This window comes from Drosophila elegans, unplaced genomic scaffold, assembly GCF_018152505.1.
Source record: "Drosophila elegans isolate 14027-0461.03 unplaced genomic scaffold, ASM1815250v1 contig_476, whole genome shotgun sequence".
Lineage (NCBI taxonomy): Eukaryota > Metazoa > Arthropoda > Insecta > Diptera > Drosophilidae > Drosophila > Drosophila elegans.
This window is the reverse complement of record NW_024545863.1, coordinates 26174894-26193743: the sequence shown is the minus strand read 5'-3', so window position 1 is coordinate 26193743 and position 18850 is coordinate 26174894. Positions and strand designations below refer to the sequence as shown.

The 18850-nt window shown below is 34.0% G+C and overlaps 2 protein-coding genes across 5 annotated transcripts in view; one reads left to right on the top strand and one right to left on the bottom strand.

Moving 5' to 3' along the window:
- Positions 1–18850, top strand: part of LOC121467590 — a 67053-nt gene that overhangs the window by 14535 nt on the left and 33668 nt on the right. For 3 of the 4 annotated variants that reach the window (XM_041709386.1, XM_041709384.1, XM_041709383.1), the window contains 2 exons: positions 14622–14784; positions 14833–14985. In XM_041709386.1, the coding sequence (XP_041565320.1) occupies positions 14622–14784; positions 14833–14985 (316 nt within the window). The remainder of the gene's footprint in view (positions 1–14621; positions 14785–14832; positions 14986–18850) is intronic. The other variant, XM_041709385.1, reaches the window with a different exon arrangement.
- LOC108137291 lies at positions 3120–18113 on the bottom strand. The gene is made up of 7 exons (XM_041709387.1): positions 17163–18113; positions 16794–17050; positions 12175–12448; positions 4444–4593; positions 3730–3851; positions 3614–3673; positions 3120–3539 (listed from the first exon to the last, which is right to left on the bottom strand). The coding sequence occupies exons 4-7, from the start codon at positions 4520–4522 to the stop codon at positions 3393–3395; spliced, it is 408 nt and encodes a 135-aa protein (XP_041565321.1). The 5' UTR covers positions 4523–4593; positions 12175–12448; positions 16794–17050; positions 17163–18113; the 3' UTR covers positions 3120–3392.

Here is an 18850-nt window from a genome sequence, read left to right as displayed (position 1 = left end):
AAGAGGATGGTATTTGCGGCTTGGCTTAAATGGCACATTAAAACTTAATCGGCTCACCAATTCTATGGAGTCAATATCACTTCTGACAAGAAGGTGCATAAAAATAGTTCCAAGCATGATTCCACGATTTAGAAGAATTGGTAAAGTAAGCAATAGTAATCTACTAGAGTAAGAAGGCAACCTTACGTTTTGATCCTAGTTCAAACAGCGAAGGGCGAAAAGCAGACATTTTTTGTACCGACTCAATAGTCTCGATTTGCACTTGATATTGTGGACTGCAAACGGGTGCGTAATATTCTATATTAGGAGGGAAAATAGGAGTAAATAATACTTAATTTCTATAAGGATCGTTAAGAACACTCAAAGCCTTGTTAACAGTAGACTTTGTGTGATAGTCGAATTTTAATTTTTGGTAAATAGCAAAGAGCCCAAATGATTACCCTGAGGCACTATAGATGTTACCTTAAACTTGTTGGAAGCAGCGATTTAAAAATAACCGCCTACCGTTCAAATAACTTGAAATCCAAGTTAACAGATTATTCGGAAACCTGAGCTGATCTATTTATAGGGAGTAGGTTTTTATAAAAAAATTTTTTTTCTGAATCAGTACAAACTTCAATCCGAGTAAAACTACCGGAATTACAGCTTTTCAAACTTTTAATAAAAAGTTTACCGTTTTTTAAAGCTAAAATTCTTTGAAAAAAACCTCGCAGTTGGAAATCTCCGGTTTCAGCCAAGTTTATGTAAGTCAGAGGAGTCAGCGTTCAGCTAAGGGAACTTCATATTAAGCCCCCTTATATTTTGTTAGGCTAAAAATATAGAAGTGTTCAGTTTTTTGGAAAAGACTCCATAATCAGAGGCCGATTATTCTCATTGTCTGTTAGGAACAATTTCTTTAATTATTAGTTCACCATCAGACCAAAAACTTGTGCGATAGAATGAAAACTGAATTAAAGTTTACATTTATTTAACCACGTCAAAAAATCTTTAACATTACTTTTCTTTAGGTTAAACTCATATCTTCATACTTGAGTGTAAGAATGCAGGCTGTTTTTACTTTACTGACATTGGATGTTCAGAACCACTGACACTTAAACTTGATGTGCTCCAAAACTCTGTTCACTTTTGTTCTCATCGTATGTGAATGATTTGCCGACAATATTGTCTAATTGTAGTGTTCATTTGTATGCTGACGATGTTCAAATGTATGTTACTTGTCCTATAGGTGGAAGATGAGACTTTGTAGATATATGTAACGATGAACTGTCAAATGTTAGTAAGTCGGCAACAAACAATAGTCCTTCGCCTAATCCGTATAAGTGTAAATGTATATTTATAAGTAAAAAATCATCCAGCATCTGTAATCTCCCAAATTTACGAATTGAAAATTCTTCAACCGAGTATGTAGATCAAGTGGTTAATCTTGGCATCACAAAGAGCTCCAACTTGTCATGGCCAAATTAAGCAACTTTTTATGTTGCAAAAGTTCTTACCAACGACGGTAAGACTTATGATAGCGAAGTCATACCTCCTTCCTACACTGTGCTATGGAAAAGAGGTTTTCGGACAGTGCCTCGCAACACAAGTGTTTTATGGACAGCAGCGGCGTAAATATATTCACTTTTTATCTTTAAATTTTTTGAACGCTCTGTTTTGTTGGTAGTAAATCCTTTTTAAAATTTTCCTAAAATTAATTCTGTAAAAAATATTAATATTTAATTTTAATATTTAGAGTGGGGTTAAGAATTATGCACAAGATAAAAAAGGAAAAAATTTTAACTTTGCTGCTACACATCGTCACACCACACTACACTTTTTGTTATTATTTTGGGGTTTTCTAGACCAATTTACGCCACGCCTTTCCCATTTGAAACAATTAACAAAAAAACTTAATCAACGTATATTTTCTATATTTCACTTCGCCTTGTTAGGTCATCACTTTGGCCAAAAAGTAATGCCAAAATCCGGGTCATCGAGCTCTGTTCAGAGCAGTTCGCGCGCCGACGTCATTAGCAAATTAGAGGGGAAACGAAACTGAAGCTGCTGCTCGATCGAACATTTCCCCTTAGTGTCGAACTTAAGTCGTTGGTGGTTTTAACTTAATTTGTTTTATGCATTATGAACTATTTGCGTGTGTCCGCTTAAGACAAATTTTACTAGGCACAACGCTGCTAATCTCCGATTTAAATTGGTTGCGCTGAGTTCGACGGTTGCGAGCAGGTTCGATGTGAGCTGGATGCACTGGTTGCGCTTGCGCCGACTGACGATTTCTTTTGCCTTGAATCCGCCACTTTGGCCTTAAGATTCTTGCTAATTCGTTCGCCTAATAAATAAAAAAACCACTAAGGGACTGCTGGGATTTTTCCCATTTTTTATCTTTTAGAAAAAATCAAGAATTTCGATGTCAATTCAAGAACGAACGATGTCAAAAGTAGGGTAAATTCGAATTTTTTTGATTCAAGAACGAAAGACTATATTCAAGTACGAATTATTCAATCCCGAAGTTCTACATTTAAGAACGAACGTCATCAGTCCAAGTACTCAAAAGTGCTTGAAGAAAGTGCGAAAGATATTGGTTTGAGAACGAAAAATTCTTTATTCAAGTATTAAAGTGTCTTAGTTTAAACTGTGCAAGTGAACAAATTAAGTATAAAAAACGTTCGTTTAAGCATGAACAGTTCTTAATTTAAGTACGACTAGTTTTAATTTAAGTCAGAAAAATTCGTAGTTAAAGAATGAATACTGTTATTTTCAAGAACGAATTATTTTTTATGTAAGAAACAAATATTCTTATTTGGAGAGTAAACCATTCTTCTTTTAAGAACCAAACCCTCTTTAATTAAGAATGAATATTTTTAATTTAAGAACAAATCATGTTTTATTCAAGAAATCAATAATTATTTGAAGAATAAACAATTCTTTTCTTAAGTACAAAACGTTTTTAACTTAAAAATATAATTTCATAATGAAAGGTATTTCAGTATTATATCTGATTCACTTCTTAATATTTAAAAGTACAACTTTTGTATTGTATATTTTGACAAACATAAGAACAATTTTTCTTAAGAAACTTATACATATTTAATACGAACAAGAGTTTGATCATTATTTACAGGATATAAATGCAAAGGAGCAGTGTCGAATTCACTTAACTTTCTAATACAATATTCTTTAGCAGAGCCAATTACGTATGCACGAAAATGTTTATCAAAGTTTGTAATTTCAATTTGTTGTCATATAACGTAAGCTTCGTTGTTGTAGACAGTAAAGAAATTAATTTTAAATAACTCAAAGTCACTTAATATTACACCTAAGTAGTAATTGGTTTTGAGTTCCTTTAAAAATTAAGATATCATACAAATGGAATTTGTTGCAGTCCGAAAACTTTTACTTTAACAAATTATTAAAATTATTAAATTATTGTTGATGGCTACCTCAACTATTGCGTTGATCAGCCAGATTCTATCCACCTCAACAAGATTCCCTTTATTAATTAACGTTTTTCCATGCTCCTTCGCCTCTATAATCGAACGAATGCTCTGCAACAAAAATAAATTGTTCATTTTATATATACAAAATTAAAAAAAAATTATAATTTATAAAAAATAATTACCTTGTGGAGCACAAAATTGGTCTCGTTTTCGTTTTGGCGTGCGCTGACCTTGGTAATTTTCTAAATAAAATATTGCGTTAAAAACTACTCTAAAAAATGTCTATTATTAAACATACATTTTTTTCTCTCCAAATTGTAAGCTTCCGCTTGAATAGTATACGCAGTCCCAATTGGAGAACTGCTTCCTTTAGCTCCTCCTCTGTCACACTTTCTAATAGTGACAAAGTCACTCCAGCTTCTGTATGAAATTAATATAAAAACAATTAAAATGATTTTTCTAAGAAGCAAATACCAATACACGAACTAAAAAAAAACAGCAACAAACAGCAAACGTATGCATGTACATGTGTGCACGCGAATTTACTCCTTCTTTTTTTACTAAGAAAAAAAAAGCAACTGTACCGCACTGAGTTCCGAAAAAGAGGAATAGAAAACAAAAAGGAACGGTAAAGCGCTCGTTCACATATATACATATGTATGTATGTGCCCTTGTAAAATTTCCGTCAGCCTATTTATTTATAAACTCTGATTAAACACCAATTCTAATTTTTACTAGTTTTTATTGGAACAAGACGCGATAACTTGCACAAGAATGTTTTGCATTGTTATGTGTGCGTGCGAACGTTTTACCGTTGCTTTTTTCTTTCCATTTTACTTTGTCTTTTTCGGAATCCGTTTTATTGTAAATTATAGTATTTGTTTGTTTTTACTTTAATTCGTAAGTTAACTTAATTCAAGCGAATTTTAATTTTATTGACGACATCGCTTCTCTTTTATGTTACCACATTTGCTAATAGTTTATTGTTTCACATTAATGCACAATTACTTACCCTGCAGGTACGGCAGCACACCCTGCATTCCCATTTCTTCCAATGCGTCCTCCAGCTTTTTGGGCGATTCTCTTTCCATTTTTTTACGCTGCGACTCGGATCTCTTACTTGCGCACTTCTCGTTTTAAAGTAAGGCAGCTTTGCGATCGACTAGCCGAAAAGAAGATATCGACCGATAACACTGATGTGTATCGATATACACAAATGTGCTCGAATGTACAAAATTAACGTATAATCGTATGACTGCTAGTGGAAAAATGCTTAATTTATAGATTTAAATGCTTTTTTTATAATTCTGTTATTATTTATAGACATTATAATCAGAATTAAAGCTATAAAATATATTTTCTCTGTGTGTTAAAAAAAAAAAATTGTAATTACTATTATCAAGTATGACCCGTACTTATTCTGTACACGTTCGTCCTAAAAATTTTAAGAATTATTCGTCCGATTTTCAAGAACGTTCGTGCTAAAATTATTCGTTCTACTTTTTTCTGGGTGTAAGACTCACCCCCAAACCTCTGCACAAAAATTGGGAATTCAAATTGAAGCCCTGCACTCTCGGTTACTTTTCACTTCAAACAAGTTGCAACTTAGATTACTAAACTCTTCGGCTGCCAAAATTGAAAAAACTGCTACCCACGCCGGAAAGTTAGCGGTAACCTATAGAGCGGTCTAAAGTGAATTATAGGGAAAGTTGACACATGCCACTGTTGCTCTCAGATCGACTTTTAACCCCGGTCAGAAACTTCTACTGCCGAGCTCTAGATGGCGCTAATAGTACCTCAAATTCGATCCCTAGATGGAGCCTAAAAAACTTATCTTTTCCTCTCATTTTAGAGCAAGCGCTACATCTGCGATCGCAGCTAATATTACAATTAAATAATTTAAACTGGTTGACAGCAATAAAATATACATAAATCCAATCGATGAAATAGACATGCGATGTTAAGAGTTCTCGGAAAGAAGAGAGCTAGTCTTAATGTGTGTCATATAAATGCCCAAAGCCTCACACGAAAAATTTAAGAATTCAGATACCTCTTTATTAATTCGAGCATAGATGTTATATGTGTTTCTAAAACTTGGTTTGCTCCTAATTTATGTGATGTTTTAGTTGAATGTGATTGCTATAATTTGCATCGCTCTGATCGTGATAGTCTTGGGGGATGGGGTTGCATTATATTTAAGTAAAAAGTCAAGTTCCACGTTTGTATGTAAACAATCAACCAGTAGTGCAATTGAATACTTATTTGTAGAAATTAGATGCCAAAGATATGCTGATAGGCTACCAATTGGGTGTATATACCGACTTTACTGCCGGGTTGACTATGAACAATTTTTAAATATCCTTCCTGACGTGTCATTAAATTATTCAGACGTCATTATAACAGGCGATTTTAATATCGATATTTTAAGGGAATCCCACCTTGCAGAGGACATGAAATCGCTAGAGATGAAGTTGGTTAACTTCGAGTCCCCTACTCATTTTACCAACACCCGCAACTCGCTTTTAGATTTATTTTTTGTGTCTGATACAGACAGAGTAGCTCCATATGACTAACTTATTGTCCCATCCTTTTCAAAACATGCATACCATCCAATAGTTTTAAGGAACTTTAAAGATATCAACTATGACCTTTTGGACTCCACCTTTAACACGTGCAATTGGAATAACATATATTCCCTTTCCGAAGTAGACAAACAAGTTAACCTTTTATAAAACAATATTTGTTATTTATATAACTGCCTCGTGCTTGTCCGTAGCAGAGTTATTCGTTTTTCTGAAAAACCATGGTTCTAAGAAACATTAAAATAGCAATATTACAGCGTGACGGAGCGTACAATGAGTGGAGAAGGTACAGGACACCTCAAGCTTACGTGGTGTTCAAGTCATTTTTCTTTAAATTAATGGATATTGATGCGATCTTAATTTTTCTGCAAACAATCTAACTTGCTTAAGACCTAGATCACTGACATCCGAAAGACAATTTTTAGATAATGCTATTCGATCATGTAATCAGCTACCCAACCGTCTTACAAATATTAGCAGTGCCACGCAATTATTCACACACCTTAAAAATACTATTACGTAAATTAAAGTAAAAATAGAAGGCGACTTTGGTCAGTTTTTATAAAAATTAGTTTTAAGTATAATGTAACAATTAAATATTTGCAATTCTTAGTGACTAGCGCATTAACTTATAAGTTCCAAACTTGTAGCGTTAGGATGAAATTGTATAATAATAAAAAAAAATTCAAATATTTAATTTATATTTTATATTATATTACAAAATTATTCATTTGAAGCGGTTTTTATACATTATAATTTTATATTCATTGTTAGCCGGCTCGAGGTCAGGATGTTGAAAAAAAACACAAAATTATTTTAATTTTTGGTTATTTGTCAATATATTTCGGTTGCTCTTCGGCAACCGTCTTCAGGACAAATTTAATTTACACGTCTGCGTCCGGTGACGTGGAGTTGTTAAGTTGTTAAGTTGTAGTTAAGTTGTCAGTTAACAACTCCACGTCACCGGACGCAGACGTGTAAATTAAATTTGTACTCTTAAAAGCAAACGACAAGAACAAAAGGTAAAATGAAAGAAAGCGCCCGGTCTTTTTCGGTTCTTTTGCTTTTCTCGCCGCTTTCGTTTTGATTTTCTTGGAGACAATCTCGTGTGCTGTGTTTTAGATAAATCGCTGCCGTTGAAATTTTCAAGTAAGTATAGTGTTAATATAAACAAACTAAAAAGAAAAAGGAGTTCCAACACTGTTAAAAAAATAAAATGAACCAAACACTGGATTAATTAAAACAATATGTGATGTGTACCTGTTCCAAAAAATTATTCAATTTAAAAACACTTATTACCAATCTTATATGCAGTGTACCGGTATAACAAATACTTATAATGTGAACGAATAAACATGAACAAAAACTGGACTAATTTAAAAACATGTTAAGTCTACTTTTGCCAAAAATTCCATTTTATAAACCCTTATTAACAGTCTTAAAAACAATTTACGGTCAAAACAAATGTAAACAAATTGTTCCTTAAATAGTGTGTGGCTGAGAATTAGAATTTTTTTTTTGATCGTACACTGCAATAAGATTTGAGTTTTATTTTATAATAAATACATATTCATAAATTGTGTTAATATAATTAATGCGTCTTAAATATTATTTTCGTTTAATTCCAGAAAAACTATTTCAAAACAGATGGTAATTTATATATATTTCATATATTTAAATTTTGTGTTTTGTGAACTCGTTGCGTTTATTTGAGTGCTCTTTTTTTCTCTTTTCCTTTTCCTTCTGCCTAGGGTGGACTTACATCTACATCTTTATTTTCGATATTCGATATTCAAAACTCTTCTGGAGGACAACTTGCGAAGAAATATTAGTAAGGTATTAAGTCCCAGTTTAATAATGGAGCTAAGCTACGGTGGTACTAGGGACAAATCATATAAGTTTAACATTATTCGGTAAGGGTTTTACAAACTTAGAAACATATTTTAATAAAATTACATATTTCCTTCTTTGTGATATCGTTTAACTTTTGCTCAATCAATTTGTTAAGGTTTTAGTGCTTTACACTTTTTAAGTAAAAACTAAAATGTCATTTATTTATACATAGTGTGTTAAATTATAAGCATTATAATTTTGTAATTATTATATTCAGAGTCACAAAGGTCGGACGGCTACCGGTTCACTAACCACATCAAACAGCTTCGACTGGCCTTCACTAGGGCTAAGAATAAAACTTATAAGGCTCAAAGTTTGGCCAAAAAGATGAGAGAGGAAGTAAACGACCCGGAGTAAAACAATAAATTTAAAAGCAAAGGTTTATAAAAAAAATTAAATGAATAAAAATTGAAATTCAAAAAAGAACGGTTCCCAATAGCTTTGTTGGGAACGATAATATTTGCATTCTTGGGTAAAACTATTGGAACGAATGTTTTGGAATCATTCTAAATGTGTCCTTGTAGAAGGGATCAGTATTCATTCTTAAGATGTGTTACGCAATGCTTGCTTTGGAAGCAGTCCAGAAAGGTTCCCGAGGCACGTTTCTGAGTTCATTCTAACAGTGCGCTGTAGAATGCTTCCTTCGTAAAGTACAAATGGATGGGAAAGCCGTGCGTTTCCGAAGTTGAAACTACCTTCCAATGGAACGTATTTAGATACGTTCGTAGATCGGTTCTAAAAGAAGGCTTGCTTCTTGTCCCGTCTCGAACAAAAAGGAAAGAGAGCTTATAGGAATCTGGAATGCGTTTTTCGCATGCAAAGGAAGCGTGAAAGAAGCCATCCTGGAAGCGTGTAATTTCCGACTGGGATGTTATAAAAAGAAACACAAGCACTGGCAAAACATGCACAGTAGAATGAAATTACAATAACAATGCACCGGGATTAGATAATTTAAAACAAAATTAAAAAAAATAAAATTTATTAATGTCGCCTGCGACAATTTTATCTGTATTTGCTATCGATATTTCAGATAGAAGAGTCAGTACGTTTTTATAAATAATCCGACAGTTATGACAATCACATTTAACAATGACATCACATACATTTGGGACGAACCAGGTTTCTGATATACATGCAACTTCATCATCAATTTTTCTTGAGGGGCTTTAAACACTTATGTGGAAATGTCTAAAATTAGATCTCTGCGCAGTAACGCATTATTATTGTCGTTTTGATTTAATCTACTGCTATTACCCATATCTAAAAATTTTTTTCTAAAAAATTTTTGGCTCTGCACGCATCCGTGTTGATACGGAGAAATAACTGATTTGCAAAGGTGCTGCAAATGTGGTGTAACAATATTTTCAAAAAGCTTTGGAATAGCCGACAACTTAGATATATAAGCTCAAAAGTAATCCATTATTTGAACAATAGATGACTTAAGTTATCTGTATCTCGCGTTGTGTAAGTCCGATTTCATTTTAGTAGGTGGTGTTAGAAAGATGAGCTTTCGTACTATAAACGCTTCTTAGAAAAGTTTTGTGATCGAAAACACAAACGCTTTGAGACCTCGATAAATATGGAGACCGGCAAAGAATCAATTTTCTATATCTTAAAATATTTCTTTGACGAAGACGAAAACGCAAGCCAGGCAACTGAAAATGTAAATGGAGTATATGGCTCCTAGTACTGTAACTGACAACCATGCACAACTCTGGTTTCGTTCTGGTAATTTTGATGTTAATGGTGAAGCAGGCTGCGGAAGCCCATTCGTTAAAAATGCCGGAAAAAATAATGGAAATCGTTGGGACTGACCGTCCTTCAAGCAGTAAATCAATTGCCCAGGAACTAAAATTTGCTCAAAAACAGTTTGGAACCATTTAACAAAGGCTGAATACACAAAAAAGCTCGATGTATGGGTGCCGCATAAGCTATACAAAAACCGACCTGTTTTTTAAGCGGATGGGGGCTGGTAATGAAAAGTGCGTCAAGACAACGTGAGACGTTACCGTTTAGTGGTCGAAAAAAGATGAGCCCACCCAAGTGACTACCACTTTTTCCTGTCAATTTGGATAGTGTAAAATTAGCGGTGTATCATGAAAAACATGAAACGAAACGTATCATCAAAATAACAATCGATTGTAGAAAAAAAATGGTGCCTTTTTGAAATAAATCGGTTAGTTCTAACTATCAAAAAGATTTGAATTTCATGTACATAATGGATTACTTTTTACTTTACCTTACAGTTCAATAATTCTTGGCATGCAGTTTACTGCCTTTCTTGTGAAGAAGAAGTAGGCACAAATGACTTTTCCCGAATAGAAAGTTTTCAAGAGATATGTTTAAAAACTTAAGAAAGGGTTTGCACATAGCGCAATACCTAAGCACGCAGCAGGATTTCCTTCGCGCCCGGCGAACAAACAGGCTTTACACGTTGAAGATCTAATAGCAGAGAACTTTCGATTAAGATGGCTCAGAAATTAAGGTTCGACTTGGAAACGGCGTAAGAATGAGCTGAGGTAGAAAAAGACCTTTGAAAAAACTAGGCAACTAATCGTTTATTGCCTGATCTGTAGTTGCTGTCGTGTTTTCAAAGGATATCAAGGAAGGAAAAGTATTAGATTTACGCTTACTGTCAACAAAATTATAAAACTGCCTACAACGGTTTGAAAATATGTATGTCACTGAGAATTAAGCACGGTAAAGCTGGAAAAAATAGATTAAGATCCGGTTTGTTTATATTTATTATAAAGTCTGGACTTTACTTTTCTTAGGTAAGTCAGCTTTTTACTAAACCAAGGTGGTTTGGTGGTGACAGACGGATAATACCACGAAACACAAGAATTAAAAAAAAACAAGAAAGAAAGCAAACTTCGGCCAGCCGAAGTTCATATACCCTTGCAGCTATTGCAAGAATTAAACATTTTTGAAAACATTAAAATTATGATTTACTTGCGTATATGTTTAAAACATTGAAGCTATAATGATTTGCAGCTTAATTATTTGATAGTTATTTTATATATTTTTATTATTTCTATGGGAGCTATATGATATAGTCGTCCGATTTTGATAAAATTTAAACCATAATTCTGAAAAATTAAACCATGGCTATATGTCGAAGAACTAAACAAAAAATTAAAAAAACAACAAAGTTATACTTTTTTTCAATTATTTTTCCGTTTGTTCCTATGGGAGCTATATGCTATAGTCGTCCGATTTTGATGAAATTTAAACCGTAAATCAGAAATATTTTACCATTACTAAATGCCGAAGAACTAAACAAAAAATCAAAAAACAGCAAAGTTATAATTTATTTTCATTTATTTTTCCGATTGTTCCTATGGGAGCTATATGCTATAGTCGTCCGATTCGGCTCGTTCCGACTTATACTACCTGCAATAGAAGGACAACTTTTGGGAAAGTTTCATGCAGATAGCTTTAAAACTGAGAGACTAGTTTGCGTAGAAACGGACGGACAGACGGACGGACAGACGGACATGGCTAGATCGACTCGCCTAGTGATGCTGATCAAGAATATATATACTTTATAGGGTCGGAGATGTCTCCTTCACTGCGTTGCAAACTTGTGACTGAAATTATAATACCCTCTGCAAGAGTATAAAAATTTATTTCAGAGTAAAAATATATTAAGGGAATTAGGAATTAAATTGCATGAGTAGAGATCGGACCAACTAAAGCCAGATACAAAATTAATAAACCTTAGTATGCCTTGGGAAACAATGTAATCGCTTAGTAGACTTTTCAGATTTTTCTTCTATTATGGTACCCGTGTCGATTGTCACTTCGAAAGTAGGATGAAATGGATCTTGCGTAAGTGGTGCTACTGGATAGAAATACGCCTTCAGGATTTGTTACAAAGCACAGATCTAGTAGGCGATTATGTGAATTTTAAACATGTTAAACTTCGGATAAAGATAAGTCAAGCAACTCATTTATAAAGCCATGTTGTGCTATAGGTACTAGGACAATCAATTTTTCTTCTGTGTATCACGTAACTCCAGGTACGCTAAAATCTCCTAGAACTACCAGCTCCTAGAAAGCAGATAAAAATAATCCGAAATTTCAGACGATGGCAGAATATAAGAGCATTTTATAGAAAATAAAGGGAGCGATAACGTTATGCAAATAAATTCAATATTATTATATTTTTCGAAATATATTTCTTCTGACGTTGGATTGGAGTCCACGGCACTAAGTACTACACCGCCCCGTCTAGAAGGACGGTCGTCTATAAGTTGTGTACTTACCTGGAAAGACTTTTTAGCTGTCAATCATAGCTGCCTTGGCGGGGTTGCCGCGTTCTGCTGTGCGCCTGATATGGGCTGCAGGCCTTTGGTTGCCTACCACTACCAGCGGCCTTTTTGAGTTTAGGGACTCCGCAAACTCTCTCAAGCAACGTCGAAACAGCTGATGAGACCTGTAGTTTAAAGCAAGAAAGTTTTCATATCGTTCACAATCTCAATACAGGCGTCACAGGATAACTGCACGTTGGGTCCATTGAAAGGTCATAACTTGTTCGGCCTGTAAAATCAGAGCAAAATTTTTGCAATAGCTGCAATGGTAAATAAACGTCGGCACGCCAAAAATTGCTTCCTTTCTTGTTATAAATTGATGTATTTTATTTTAGCAAACAACAACATCAAGTTTTTATAATACTCTAACATTTAAAAAGGATTTATTTAGTCGAATGCTTATTCATTTTATATGTTATATGTCACGACATTTTTGGAACTCGTTAAGAGGTTTTTTTTTTGATATCAGAAGTTTTTGTTTGCAATATAGTCAAAGTACCCCAATATTGTGACCCCAATAAAACCTTAACTTTAGTAATAATTTGGTTTTAACAAACTTCGTTCTACAAGACTTTAAAGCTTAACTAACAAGAAAGTAAGCAAACTTCGGCAAGTCCCAGCCTATATATCCTTGCAAATATTCAAAAAATTAAAATTTTGTAATACAACAATATTTTGATATTTATGCTTTTATGTTTTACAATCAGCTATTTTATATCGCACTTTCAACATATAAATTAACTGATATAAGATTTAGTGACGTAAATGAATAAACTGTCGACTAAATAATTACACTTTTTAAATGTTTCCATTCGGAAACGTCCAGGTTTTCGCCTACACAGTCATTTTTTATCTCAGCGTCACGAATGGGGGCATTTAAAAAGTTTTTTTATTAAGTCGAATTCTATTTCATTTTTCGTCACAAAACTTGACATCAGATATTTTATATGTTGAAAGTGCGATCGTCACGACTTTTTTTTTACCTCGTTAAGAGGTGTTTTTGTTTGATATCAGAAGTTTTGGTTTGAAATAGTCCAAGTACCCCAATATTGTGACCATGGTTTTTACAAAAAAAAACTTTTACCTGTACTTCAGTACTAATTTTGTTTTAACAAACTACGTTCGACAAGACTTTAAAGCTTTTCTAAAAAGAAAGGAAGCAAACATCGGCGAGTCCCAGCCTATATACCCTGGCAACTATTCCAAAAATTAAACATTTTTAAAACAACAATATGTTGATTTTTATTCTTTTTTTTTTTAAATAAATAAAAAATAAAATAAGAACCGTAATTCTGAAACAATGAACCATTACTTTGTGTCCAAGTATATTAATATCAATTTAAAACAGCCAAATTTTTATTTTTCATGTTTTCCCGATTGCTCAAATGGCAGCTGTGTGATATAGTCGTTCGATCCGGCTCGCTTTAACTTCTACTAATAGTTTTAAGACTGATGGGCTACTTTACGTTGAAACGAGTGGACTAACAATCGGACATGGCTAGACTTTCCTATTGATGTTGTTAGGGTAGGGAATGTGTCCTTCTGACTCAAATTAAAATACCATTTGTACGGATATAAAAATTAACGAGAAAGTTTATCTGGCCCTATAAAACATTAAAATTTGAATAACTTTGTTGTTTTTAAGATATTTGCTTACATGTTGCTCAAGTATCAAGTATCTGATTTGAAATAAGTTAGCTTAAAATAAGATAAGTTTTGCTTTTAAATTTAAAACAATTAATAATTTACAATTATTTAATGAAAATGCAACTATCATCCTCTTAACTTGCCAAGATGTACCTCAAATTTTGGTCTGCATGAACCCTTTCGTGTTCTTTGTAATAATTATTTTAATCTATATACTCAAATTTGCATTTCAACCTCTACCCCTGTCTTAAAAACTACAATTTTAACACACATTTGCACCGTACTTAGTTTTAGTTATTTTTATAAATGTCACTATATTATGTTATTTGTGCTAAAAGGTCCCGCTCATAACAAGCTCGTGCTTGCACTACTGTTTGTAGTGCATCAACATTTAACAAATATTAAGAACAAGATAACCGTGTCCGAAAGGGAAATATTTTCTTAATATAAATGCTATGGTATAAATTAATTATTATAATTAATTATGCAAATACAAATTTCAAACAAACTTTCTTTGTGCCGCCCCCAAAGTTGTTGTATTAAACTGAAAAGTTACACTAGTAACTATACTTCGCCATTCTGTTGAGGGTAGCGCTATGTAAGTGGAGTTACGGGTATCTCGTTGTCGGAAATCTTGACTATATCGTTTTTTCATTCAAATGGTTTCTTAATTTGATTTGCGTTTCTAAGCAACCGAAACACTGTAATACTTAATTGATGATAAAAATAATTACTATGTTTGGGGAATGGTTTAGGTCAAACAATGGTGTTAAGGCAGCTGACTTGGGAGAGGATGATGTTGGATGGACTAACATTAACGAGGAGGTGGATGTTGTAACACCATTGGTCATTGTACACCTGCAAAAACTTGGAATCGAACATTTTCAACTGCCTGATATGAAAGAGAGCATTTCGATAGTAAGTTTGAAGTTTCTTGCACATTTAAACAACTAATGATTTTTTTAGAAGCCATTTTTTATTACGTATGATGCTGGACTATACCTCTCCAATGGGATAGTATATAATCTCTCTGGCATTGCTCGACATGGGAATGCATATATGACGTATCAAGGCAAATCATTTTTAAGCCGGTTTTATATAAAAATAAAACATTTACAGGTAAATTTCACGTACCACTTATCTGTTTATCTATAAACATATTAGGACTAGATCGTAGAGACTCGCAATGAGCATGCTTAGCCAATGCTTGTGGTGTTGTTCTTCAAAGATTGCACGAATAACTCTATGAAATATTTTATTTTCTCTCTCCTGCTCTTTTACTTGCGCCTTATCTAACTTAGTACATAGTATGTGTATGTGTTTCACAAGCCACTCTTAATCGATAGCAAAATTGTCCTTATTAAAAAGAAAAAAAAAATAATTATGTCGAAAAAAGTAAACAATTTATTATACGTATAAGCTGAAGAGACTCCGAGCAACAAGACAAGCCTGTGACTGTTATATTTACCACAAAGAACACGGAAAGGGTCATAAAAGGGCTGTTGTCAGCATCCATCTGCATCAAAATATATATTTTTATTTTCTGCTGGCTCTGCGATATAATCTTGAATTCTCAATGCACGAGCTTAGTTGGCAGAGCTAGAGCTCACATTGATCTGTTGGTTGGGCTGTGAGTCCTGCAGGGAAGATTAGTGACTTTATAGGGCAGGTGTACTAAAACAACTCACTGAAGGGTACAACGCGTTTAGTCATCAATTTAGTAGCAAAAAACTGCTGAGTTAGTCACCTTAACGTACTAAAACTGGGTGCCCCAGTTCCTTTTAATTCTGTTTCAGAGAAGGAATCTGTTGCGATTCCTAAAGTAAATATTTATAATAGGTCTGTAACCATTAATAAATGTCGAAGAACTAAACAAAAAATTAAAAAATAGCAAAGTTATACTTTTTTTTCATTTATTTTTCCGATTGTTCCTATGGGAGCTTTATGCTATAGTCGTCCGATTTTGATGAAATTTAAACCGTAAATCGGAAATATTTTACCATTACTAAATGCCGAAGAACCAAACAAAAAATTAAAAAACAGCAAAGCTATAATTTATTTTCATTTATTTTTCCGATTGTTCCTATGGGAGCTATATGCTATAGTCGTCCGATTCGGCTCGTTCCGACTTATATACTACCTGCAATAGAAAGACAACTTTTGGGAAAGTTTCATGCAGATAGCTTTAAAACTGAGAGACTAGTTTGCGTAGAAACATGGCTAGATCGACTCGCCTAGTGATGCTGATCAAGAATATATATACTTTATAGGGTCGGAGATGTCTCCTTCACTGCGTTGCAAACTTCTGACTGAAATTATAATACCCTCTGCAAGGGTTTAAAAATTTATTGCAGAATAAAAATATATTAAGGAAATTAGGAATTGAATTGCATGAGTAGAGATCGGACCAATTAAAGCCAGATACAAAATCAATAAACCTTAGTCTGCCTTGGGAAACAATGATGATGAAATAGATGAAATGGATCTTGCGTAAGTGGTGCTACTGGATAGAAATACGCCTTCAGGATTTGTTACAAAGCACAGATCTAGTAGGCGATTATGTGAATTTTAAACATGTTAAACTTCGGATAAAGATAAGTCAAGCAACTCATTTATAAAGCCATGTTGTGCTATAGGTACTAGGACAATCAATTTTTCTTCTGTGTATCACGTAACTCCAGGTACGCTAAAATCTCCTAGAACTACCAGCTCCTAGAAAGCAGATAAAAATAATCCGAAATTTCAGACGATGGCAGAATATTAGAGCATTTTATAGAAAATAAAGGGAGCGATAACGTTATGCAAATAAATTCAATATTATTATATTTTTCGAAATATATTTCTTCTGACGTTGGATTGGAGTCCACGGCACTAAGTACTACACCGCCCCGTCTAGAAGGACGGTCGTCTATAAGTTGTGTACTTACCTGGAAAGACTTTTTAGCTGTCAATCATAGCTGCCTTGGCGGGGTTGCCGCGTTCTGCTGTGCGCCTGATATGGGCTGCAGGCCTTTGGTTGCCTACCACTACCAGCGGCCTTTTTGAGTTTAGGGACTCCGCAAACTCTCTCAAGCAACGTCGAAACAGCTGATGAGCCCTGTAGTTTATAGCAAGAAAGTTTTCATATCGTTCACAACCTCAATACAGGCGTCACAGGATAACTGCACGTTATAGAAAAATTGTCCTTATTAAAAAGAAAAAAATAAATTATTATGTCGAAAAAGTAAACAATTTATTATACGTATAAGCTGAAGAGACTCCGAGCAACAAGACAAGCCTGTGACTGTTATATTTACCACAAAGAACACGGAAAGGGTCATAAAAGGGCTGTTGTCAGCATCCATCTGCATCAAAATATATATTTTTATTTTCTGCTGGCTCTGCGATATAATCTTGAATTCTCAATGCACGAGCTTAGTTGGCAGAGCTAGAGCTCACATTGATCTGTTGGTTGGGCTCAAGCGGTCCTGTGAGTCCTGCAGGGAAGATTAGTGACTTTATAGGGCAGGTGTACTAAAACAACTCACTGAAGGGTACAACGCGTTTAGTCATCAATTTAGTAGCAAAAAACTGCTGAGTTAGTCACCTTAACGTACTAAAACTGGGTGCCCCAGTTCCTTTTAATTCTGTTTCAGAGAAGGAATCTGTTGCGATTCCGCAATCATCATCATGATTCCGCAATCATCATCCACTGGCGCTGCAGAAGTTGAAGAACAGCCACTGGATCCAAAGCTTTGCAGCCAGCTGTCCCTTACTGCAAGTTTTGGAGTACTCCCTGCATCCCGAAGTTACGGTAAAAAGGTTCTGAGCGTTCAATGAGCACACACACTTTCACAGTGCAAAGCCACGATCTGCCCCTGAATCAAGCTCAAAAATATTGGGAATGAAGAAGACTGACTTAGCATCTTGACAAACTTTTCTCAGTAGAGAATTACACTTTTTAAGGGATGACGCCAATGCATCTAGCATCGCGGTAGTACAAGATTTTACCTAACCAGAGTCGTTATTCTAAAACTTATAAAGGAACAGAACGGGAGAAACCTTGGCCAACAAAAAAGTATCATGTAAGGATCTTAGCAAAGTGTGATCAGAGCTAGGCTCTTGTCAATCAAAAAATTTGACAAAATATCCTTGTATATATCAAAATCAATTGCAGTTGGGTTACCCCGGCATCAAAAGAAAGTGTGTACAGTCTCCAGAAGTTTAACTTGCAGCCTAGCCAAAAGTCCTCAGCAGACCATGAATACGACGGAGGACAGTATATAATAGCCAGCAATAAGTCATCCAAGTCTGTGCTTAATATAATTGTAGCGGCCTGTTACTTCAAACTTGAATTTCTACTGTAAATAGAATGTGATGGAAGGTTGGCTGTAAAAAGCTCATTCCTAAAATTCCATAGATGTAAATTACAGTTATAATGTGTTTTATAAAACAGGATGACGTATATTGAGTTAGGGGAAACATAGTGATTAATATTTTTTTTATTTGTTTATATGTATGATGTTTATATTTTATGAAGGTGTTTTTTTTAGATCATTGTTAATATAGCTTTTAAATATTTAAATAACTTTATTTTAAATAAACTTGGATAAGCTCATTTTTTCGGTCGTCACATTCATATTTTTTTCTAAATAATTTGATGCCAATTCGCACTTACTAGGGAAACTAAAAAATCGCTTCTTGCACCTACCATTTGATGCTGCTAAAAACTCAACAGCGTTCAGTCTGGTCATCTGTCCGTCCGCAGACTAATCTCTAAGTTAAGGTTATTTGCCTGTTACTGCCAAAAGTTGTCTTCATATTGCAAGTTAGAAAGAGCCGGATCGGACGAATATATAATATCCCATAGGAACAAATGGGAAAAGATATGAAATATTATTACTTAGTTGTTTTTCAATTTTTTTTATTTCTTCGATATATAGTAAAGGTTTGTTTTATTTCAAATTATGATTTAAATTTGATTAAAATCTGAAGACCATATCAC

What these genes read in the sequence shown, in the direction of transcription:
- LOC108137291 (XM_041709387.1), bottom strand. Translation starts at nt 4,522, where the DNA reads ATGGAAAGAGAATCGCCCAAAAAGCTGGAGGACGCATTGGAAGAAATG. An exon ending in CAATTTGGAGAGAAAAAAAT is followed by an intron (nt 3,674 to 3,729) that starts GTATGTTTAATA and finishes TATTTTATTTAG; the next exon opens with AAAATTACCAAGGTCAGCGC. An exon ending in CCAATTTTGTGCTCCACAAG is followed by an intron (nt 3,540 to 3,613) that starts GTAATTATTTTT and finishes TTTTTGTTGCAG; the next exon opens with AGCATTCGTTCGATTATAGA.